The 9,690-nt window shown below is 48.2% G+C and overlaps 1 protein-coding gene across 1 annotated transcript; it reads right to left on the bottom strand.

Moving 5' to 3' along the window:
* Positions 1-851: 851 nt before the first annotated feature.
* LOC128919338 (gametocyte-specific factor 1-like) lies at positions 852-8,343 on the bottom strand. Its single transcript, XM_054224608.1, has 6 exons — positions 8,322-8,343; positions 5,789-5,886; positions 3,494-3,620; positions 2,417-2,503; positions 1,974-2,034; positions 852-999 (listed from the first exon to the last, which is right to left on the bottom strand). The coding sequence occupies exons 1-6, from the start codon at positions 8,341-8,343 to the stop codon at positions 852-854; spliced, it is 543 nt and encodes a 180-aa protein (XP_054080583.1).
* Between the last annotated feature and the right edge of the window lie 1,347 nt (positions 8,344-9,690).

Here is a 9,690-nt window from a genome sequence, read left to right as displayed (position 1 = left end):
AGACTTTAGCGGCACGTGCAACCCCCCACGCTGTCCTGTTTCCCACTGTCACTTCTCTGATCAAGAACCTAATCAGACCCTACCTCCTCTACTTAAAATCATCCCCCTTCCCCACCCTGCCACTTAAAACTGATCAATTGCTGTTTCAAGAGTTCTCCTGCTGTTTACAAACCACCAACACAAACAGAACCTCACAGATGTTGACATTTTAATTTGGTTTGGCAGATTCAGCCTGACCCTATGGCAACTGCAGTCACCGGACTGCGCAGAAGCCATGCCTGCACAGCCCCGAAAGTACCAGGTTTAGTCGCTCCAAATGAGAAATAAGACAGTCATCCCTCAAAGCATCTTTAAGCTTCTGCTTTGCTGCTAATGGCAGATAACGGCCTGATTTCAGCATCAGACACTTCAACAGGGGAAGCTCCCTCTCACCTCCAGATGTAGTTTGATAATTTTTTTTCCCCCAGAAGCGCTGGTTTAAGCAGCCCTAGTTTCACCCCTGCTTTGACTTAGCTGCGCCTGACAGCGAGCAGAGTCGCACAAGGCAAGGAAATCATTTGGTTTAAGGGGGAATGGTGGCGAAAGGCGTTAGTGCGGATGGTGTGGAAGGACTTGTTTGAATAGACAGAGCCCAAGTGGCTGGGGAGTGGAGCTGGTTAAGTTAGACCGCTGTAAAGAAGGGCCTGTTAAGAACATGAACAAAGAATACAGAGGATGCTTCAAAGCAAGGATACAGAGGATGATCCAAGCACCAGATTCCCTCAGAAGGTGCTCTCAAGGAGGCAGGTGTTATATACTACCTCTCCTGTCCATGCAGCGGTGGCCATAAAGCACTGCTGCAGCCACAGATTTCAGCAGCTGCCACCAGCTACAGAAGTCACAGTGCCAAAACCACAGGCATAGTACTTACAGTCTTTCCATGATACGGTGTACGGGAAGGACCCAGGGGCACGTACTCTCGAAGGCAAGCAATTCTTTTGTTCACAGGTGGTACTGGAACTGAAAGACTTCAGTTACTTCTCCTGACAAGTGCACTTGCTCAAATTTATGCATTTTGCTATAGCACGGAGGAGAGCAAGGACATAAGGGGATGATGGTACTTCGCCACTCGTAGGTGGTGGTGCTTAGAAGAGTTATAAACACCCTAAACATTAGAAAGTTTTCCAAAACGCATAACAAGTGAAACCAGATGTCGTTGTTGTTATGGAAGGAGAGGTTTATTACAGTTGAGCTCATACAGAACTACAGAGCTGTCAGGTGCAGGACTGTTGCTGCATATGGGCTTAGATGAACCTTAAAACATGCTCTGGCAATTCCAGTGGTACCATCACATGTTGCACACAGCGTGCAGTCACGATCCACTGTCAGATCAATGAAACAAGTCAAGGCAGCTCCATCCAGTTTGCAGCTGCCATTAAGCTCCTCACTCCCCCAAATCGTGCTTATGCTTTGCAAAGGGCAAGAGGGGGGGGATTTCTCCTAACACAGGGCCCTAATGCCTGCACATCTGCCAAGTCTAAGGCGGCAGGAGGTCCCAAGGGACTGCTAGCTAACCATTAGCTCAACAGAAGCTCAGTAACTGTTTGAAAAGGCTCCAGAGGGAGGCACCTGGCCACGTTTCGAAAGTCAGCATAACAGCTCTGCACCTTGCTCCCCTGCACACTGACCAGACATCCAGCAGGAACCGAACATACGCCACGGGCAGGAAGAGCACCCTGCCACGTGCATACAAGAGCACAGAGTATCTGTGTTCCTAAGGGCTTCCTTCTCTTGTACAGGCCAGTCATATGAGAAAACGAGTAACACCGAGCCAACACTCTAAGAACGTTCACTGTTAATCAGTATCTCTCCTCCCAGCGTTTGTACAGCAGCAAAGCCAGCTCATGTCCAGCCATCAAGGCCGAGTTAGGAGTAGGCTGCAATATTCCTCTATACAAGACATTGTTGTAAGGAATAAAACTTGCATTCACTACCTGTTTACGCCAGAATTGGTCATGCCCCAAATAAAAGGAGAATGTGACTGCTCCGACGACTCTGCAAAAGGAAACAGATGTTGTGGCTCAGAACTAAAACTCCAGCAACCACCATGAGAACAGGAATCTCTCTGTCGTATTTCTACATGTTCCAGACAGACTAAAAGTTGATATAATGATGAATGTGTTTGCTTCACTAAGATTTAACTGAGCAACATAAAAAGTTATGGTGTTCCCATTGTCATCACTGCGCACTAAGTACAAAAGCTTACGTGGGAAGGAGCAGATGCTTGGAAATATATCTCCGTACCAATTACGGCAGGCATGTTGAATAGTTCCCTATACCAACAAAAGCCTGCAAGGTGGAGAGATGCATGGTTTCAGGAATAAGCATAAGCAAGGTATCCTAAAGGCAGAGTGTGGCAGATGGGAAAGTTCCTCACCTGATTCCCAGTCTTCCTCGCACGGAGGTGCCTGCCATGTGCTCACAGCATTCATCTGCTCTCTCTGGAAGCCACAGGACTGATTCACTTCAGGAAGAGAGAAAACTCGGTGACTAGCAGTCAATCCTGCTTCAGAGGCATTAAGTGCTTTGGATCAAGCTGTAAAACAGCCCTTGACTTAAGAGGAAACCCTGCACAGTGCAAACAGGTTAGGTACACCCAAGAGCCAGGTACTGATCTGAAATCGAGCAATTTCCAATTCACCTTTTTCAATTAACAGGAAAAGACTCTGCCCCCTGGAACTCTGCAGCAGGAATGCTCGAGTGAAGAGGAAATCGGCTCAGAGGAATACAGGCATCACTGCAAGCCTTAGTGCAACTCCACAGAACATAGAAACCCATCTATCTATTGTAGCGCGGCAATAGTTAAAAAGCCACTACAGGGGATGCAAAAGATACTGCATAGCACGGGATGCCTCACTAAATATTTTGGGCGTTTTGGATAGACCCCCTCCCACCTTGTCTCACTGGGCGGGAGACTGAAATCTTAACTGTACAGCAGAGGAAGCAAGAGCAGTAGCAGAGCTGCCTAGAGGAGGAATCGCCCCATCTCTTGGTGGGAGTGAACTATTCAGGTTGCCCTGGAGGAGACGACCTGCAGGGGTCTGCATAGCTTAGACACCTCTTTGGTAGAAATCAACTTTTCACATGGCACCAGTGGTCAAGCCTCAACAAAGCCGTACAAAAAGAAGGGCCCATCCTTCTGGTCATTAAAGCAACCCAGCTCCTGCTGGGGGTTCTTCAATGCGCACAGTCTAGCGTACAACCTTTCTTATTCAACAAGCCTGGGAACAAAATATGTGCAAGGCCTACCGGGAGTATCTGTGATATTCTCCTGAACCTCCCCAATAAATCAAAGCAAATAAGACTCAAGTTTCCCCAAAGCTGCTGTGCCACACAAAACTACAGACAGTAATTTGACCTCCGCTTTTTGGTTATTCTATGAGATATCCTGACAAACAGGTGACCTCAGTCCCCAGGATGAACAAACATCTCGGAGGACTCAGGGTTCTCTTACCTATATCTTGCTCAAGGATCCCTTTGTCGTTGCACTTCATTATGTGATCGCTGAGGTCAGCTTGACGAACTAGATGGCGAGCGTTGAAGGGGCACGTGGCCAATTCCTTTGCAACTTCAGGGTAGCTCTAGACAAGGGAAAACCAAAATCACATGCCATCTCTCAAGTTCACTTATCTCTTCCTAATCCATAGGAAAAACATGAGGATATTTGTGATGTTGCTTTAAAAAAAAAAAAAAAGACTAAACAAGGAATGGCAATATATTTTTCAGACACTTACTAAAAATATAAGGGGAAACTAACATGACTGTTCTCTAAAACACAATTCACTGAGAAAGTGAGCCACCCTTGAGCTGACTGAAATGAAACACAGCCTCAGCTAAACTCCCTACAATTTGCTGCAAATACTGGCAATATGGTTGCATGGCTTAAAGCACAGATGAAACTATTTTAAAAACAGTATGGGAGAGATGTTAGGCAAATCTAAACAATTCAAATATTCCTTAAACCTTTCAAAACATCAAATAAGCTGGCAGCATCCCACCCGCAGACACTGGTGCTACAGGATTACCACGCAAGTAAAACCTTTTTATCACACACACAGGTTCTACTGGCAGCGCTCAGCTCTCACTATGGTAAATTAGTTCACCCCCTGCAAACGATACAGCCTTTATTGGGAAAAGCACAACTTTGCCAATGCCCCAGTGTCTGCCTGGTTCCGACTGGTGCAGCTCTGCTGGTCAGGGGTCAGACCTGCACCTGAGGCAGACGCAGAAGTGCCTTGTACAGACGCTGCCCGAGACAGCGTCTCCTCCACTACCGCCGGTACGTGACTGCAGAAGTTGTCATCACCAGGTCTACGCAGCCAGGGTTGCTGAGTCCTCATGTGTCCATCATTCGCTTCATCTAGCTTGAGGAAACTATTCTGGCTGCATAGCAGAAGCTTCGCAATACTAACGCAGTTCATGCTAACCGGATTCAACTTTCTGTGCTGGCAGGGTCCCCGTTTGCGTGGCATGGCTGCATTTTGCACAAAGCAATGGGAAGCTGGCTTTGCAAAAGGAATTCAACAAACAAACAAGCAAGAAGGACAATTTCTGCCCAGACGCTTGCCCTGCAAATAATCACACAGTGGCATCTTCAGGTAGATCAGATAATAATCCCTGAGCCCTTCTTCTGTTAATTACTTACAGACGCCAACTGCATCTGATAGTCTCACTAGTGACAGTGGTGATCACTATCTCACCTCATCTGCCTAATTAGTTATGCTTGTCAAAACTGTCTGGTCATCAGTTATGCAACACAAGAACAAAACCAACATGGTTACAAGTTTACTTGACAACATTGTTCACCCGGCTCACGCGTACGTTCTGGCCAAAATTTGCAGAGGATGAACAAGTAAAATTTCAGCCCTCTTGAATGCTGGAAAGATGGAGGTACTTGCAACTTAGCTCTTCTCACCACTTTTACCTGTTTCTTAATATTTTTTAAGGCACTACTTCCACCAAAAGGAATTGTTTATAAGTACTGATAACAGGACACACACCCTCCAACTGCATCTTAACTAGATGGCACAGCACTGCTATACTATTTTAAAAACATATTGCCAAACTTAAAGAGGAACAATCGGTTTTCAAAAGGTCTCAGCAAAAACCCAAAGCTCAATCAGATGCTACCACTTGGCAGACTTAAAGAAAACAAACAAACCATGATGACAGAGGAGAAGCGAGGAAGGAATGCTTCCTATTAAATGATTTGTATTCAAATTCTGGATAAAAGACAGCAGAGAGGGAAAAAGTCTCCTATATGTGCTGAGCCCAGGATGTGCAGTTTCCGACAGACGCACATTAAATAGTTATTAGTAAAACAAAACAAAAAACAACCCTAGCCTTGCCATGCAGCTGCATCTTCAGCACTTAAAGAATGAATTGCAACATCCCAACATTTCTACTCTGACTAGCCAGAAGGGGTGCACATAACTTGGACTGAGTGCTCCAACTGTACCTGACATCCATGTGAGCTGCTGGAAGAGACCAGAACTTCCTCCCTGACCCAACCATAAAGAATCTGTATCTCCATTCAACAAAGCCACACTGGTCTTTGGTGAATTAACATGTGCTTGAAGCCATTACTAATCAAATAATAAAGTTATATGAAATGAACACTAAACAAGGCTATTTGTCAGGAACTCACTCCACCCAGACAGAAAACGCCAACAAGAATGAGAACATGCGCGTTATATTTACGCATACAGAATTACTGCCACTCAGTGCCCTGTTTGGCAATCGGGCTTACCTTCCTACACTTTACAAGGTGATAGGGAAAGCGCCCGGCTCTGATTCGATGGTGCTTATTATACGGACATTGTATTAACCTCTCTGGATCCAAATCATCTAGTAAAATGGAAGAACAGAGAGAAAAAAAAATACAAACTAGTTAGAAAGACAGGATCTAGCATCACTAACACAGCGAAGCAGGAAAAAAAAAACACAGGCTGTGATCTTAGGGAGTTAAACCAGTTCTTATTTTGAAACCACTCATTAAGGCAGGCATCTGTTTTGCATAACCAAAGAAATTCATTTTGAAGTTTGTGGTGACTGGGATGTTAGTCAAAACAGACTGAGAATATTGAGTAGCACTGAGCATAATAACTCTTTAAGTTACCACATTAGGTAGGTAACCACACTTACTCAAAGTGAATGAGGCCAGCAGTACTTTTCCAGCTATGTTAGAGGAGGATCAGTGGGATGACGACACACCCACCAGTGCCCTCAGGAGCATCGTCAGCCTGAACCAAATCTGTTTTGATCAACAGCTACTTTTGCTGGAAACACTGCCAGACAATGTAGTTTCATTTCTGTGGAAGTAGCCTGCCGAACATGGTGCATGTGACTTCTAGGTGAAATTCTTCATAAGTCACGCAATTATTTAGGAGCTGAGGAGTTACTAAACCAGCTAAAACACCTAAGAATCTAGGCACTGAACAGTGAGGCAGTATGAGTCCACGCATGCATGATATAAATTTTTTATCTATCTCTAGATAAAGTATATTAAAATATTAATATCTCTATTAAAAAAACACATTTCCATATTCTCAGTGAGCAAGAGGAGCAGCCAGGAGATACAGGTCCCTTCTTCTGCCTGGGCGTCTCTTTGTGGGGCACACATCAGGGACCCAGACCAGGCTTCTTTCATCCTTTCTGCTCCGCCACTATTTTTGCAGAAGCTTTTGGCACATTTAGGATTTGATTACACAGTAGCTTAAACGGATCTAAGCATGGGCTGCTGCTGTTTAGGCTCTCCCCCGCCATCACATCCCCTTTCTCTTACACATGCATTGGTACTCAGTTGTCTCAAGAGGTAGGTCAGGGAGCTCTATCAGCCCACAGGCTGTCAGCTAGATAAGATAAGATAAGCTAGATAAGTCTGTTCACACGGAGCAGACTTCATGCTGTGAACCAGTAGGAAGGAAGGAAGGACGGACGAACCCAATCCTTCTTCCCATCTCAGCTGTGCCGCGCTGCTGCTGTCACCTCTGCCACCTGTGAGCACCTCTTGCCTCCATTACCCAGTTTAGGTCATTAGAACAGCTGAAAACTAAAGATGACTTCATCATTAAGAAGGACTGACGAGCTTTGTACTGGTTCAGCTGCCCCTGGAAGAGCAATCAGAAGTGGTTTCTGTCTGTGAACTGGCTCAACACAAGATCAGACCAAGTGCATTACCAGCAAAAGGAAGGAGACAGAGACGAGTACCAGACGAAGAGGAAAGCCCTCACCACAGTACATAAAAGAGCAAACACAAAAATCACAGGAGCTGTCTGGATTGGGTAAATAGGTGCAGTTAACACAAGGCTGCAATAAGCAAAGCCTCTGTGGCACCACAGCAATGCCAAGTGCAAATGAGATCCCCGTCCCTCGCCACATTGCATGCAAACACAAATCCACAACAATCCAAAAAATGCACATCTGGAGTCTGCTGAGCCAACAGCTATAGGCAGGAGCAGCACTTTAACCAAATTAAGTCACTTTACTCAGATACTTCCCAAAGGCCAGAACCCATCCACATCAGAAGCACGCCTGATGTGGTAACCACATATAACACTGGCCTAGTTAAAATATTCAGCAAAGCACTAGAATCATAGAATGTGTTGGGTTGGAAAGGACCTCTAAAGGCCATCTAGTCCAACCCCCTGCAGTGAGCAGGGACACCTTCAACTAGATCAGGTTGCTCAGAGCCTCATCCAGCCTGGCCTTGAATGTCTCCAGGGATGGGGCCTCCACCCCCTCTCTGGGCAACCTGGGCCAGTGTCTCACCACCCTCAGTGGAAAGAACTTCTTCCTAATGGCTGATCTAACCCTGCCCTGCTCTAGTTTAAACCATTGCCCCTCGGCCTATGGCTACATGCCCTTGCAAACAGCCCCCTGCAGCTTTCCTGTAGCCCCTTTAGGGACTGGAAGGGGCTCCAAGGTATCCTCGGAGCCTTCTCTTCTCCAGGCTGAACAATCCCAGCTCTCTCAGCCTGTCCTCACAGCAGAGGGGCTCCAGCCCTCGGATCATCTTCGTGGCCTCCTCTAGACCGGCTCCAACAGGTCCCTGTCCTTCTTGTGCTAAGGGCTTCAGAGTTGGACACAGTACCCAACAACCCCAACTCTCTCAGCCTGCCTTCATCTTCTCGGCTCAGGCACAGAGTACGGAAACTGACCCAGACCTGCTGTCGTGGGGCCGGGCCGGGCCGGGGCCTGCCTGGAGCAGAAGGCAGACACCTTCCCCGACACCTTCCCCTTCCCCTTCCCCTTCCCCCCTGCAATCCCACCCCGGGCCTCACCGAAGTCATCCTCCAGCTCCATGGCGGAGAAGGGCTCCGCGGAGCGCCAGGCCTGAAGGTCGGGTATCGGGATCGGGGCCGGGGCCGCTCCGCCAGCGGTGGCGGCCGCGTGGTCTCAGCGCCCGCGCGCCTGCGCGGCTGTTTCCTAGCAACCGCCCCCTCCCCGCCCGGGGCCCCTTCCGCCGGGGGGCGGTCGCCGGGGCAACGCCGCGGCTGGGGCCTCTCTCAGGCGCCATCTTCCCCGGGCCTGGGCCTGCGGGCGGCCCGGCTGCTGCAGGGCCAACTACGCGTCATAAATCATAGAATCATAGAATCGTCGAGGTTGGAAGGGACCATTATGATCATGGAGTCCAACCATCAACCCAACACTGCCCAAACCACCACTAACCCATGGCCCTCAGCACCATGTCTGCCCGGCTTTTAAATACCTCCAGGGATGGCGATGCCACCACTTCCCTGGGCTGCCTGTTCCAATATTTAATAACCATTTCTGTGAAGAAATTTCTCCTAATATCCATCCTAAACCTCCCCTAGCACAACTTGAGGGCATTTCCTCTTGTCCTGTCACTTGTTACTTCGGAGAAGAGACCGCCCCCCACCACTCCACAACCTTTGAGTAAGGCCGGCCTGGCGGCAGGGCCCTCCTCGCCACCAGCGCTCAGGATGGGGACTGAAAACTCGGACCCCCTTCCTAAGGTATGGAGAGCGTGTCCCTGCCCTGGATGTCTTGCAGGAGGCTGCTGCTGATGGAGTGGGAAGGCGGCTGAGGGCATGGTGGAGCCACGCAGTGTGCAGCTCTCGTGGGTGGCCTGATCTGACGGGCTGTTTACACAAGTTTGGAGCAAGGCGATTTCGGTTACCTTGCTTGATTTCTGCTTCCACAGGTCTCCCACTTCGAAGGCTCTGAGCAAACAGACAGCTTTGAATGAAGGCCATGTTTTTACACCCTGCTTTTGGGTACATGTGACGCAGGAGGAAGAAACCTGAGGTTATACTGTCAAATGAAATCAGATATCCATGCTGCTTCTTCTCCCCGCATTCCTGGGTTCAAATCCACTCACTTCTGCCTCATGATTGCCTCATTTTGCAACCAAAATGTAAATGTTATTCATTCCAGAGGCTAGTCCAGCCCAAACCACGACATCAGTGGATGTAGAAATGGATGGAGAGACGCTTTTTGGAAGCAGAAGGCTGGCGATGCAGGGGCTTGGATTCTGCAAACTGCCACCCTTCAGCTGCAGGATCCCCCATCCAGGCACCCCAGTGGCTAGAGCACAGCCTCTGCTTGGTCACGGGCTCATGTGGGCTGTGTTCAAGAGCAGGTGTCACGGCTGCCGGTGCTGCTGTGGAGTGGGACACACAGGCCTGG

Source organism: Rissa tridactyla, chromosome 19 (assembly GCF_028500815.1).
Source record: "Rissa tridactyla isolate bRisTri1 chromosome 19, bRisTri1.patW.cur.20221130, whole genome shotgun sequence".
NCBI classification, from domain to species: Eukaryota; Metazoa; Chordata; class Aves; order Charadriiformes; family Laridae; genus Rissa; species Rissa tridactyla.
The sequence above is the reverse complement of the archived record's forward strand: the minus strand, read 5'-3'. Positions and strand labels throughout refer to the sequence as shown.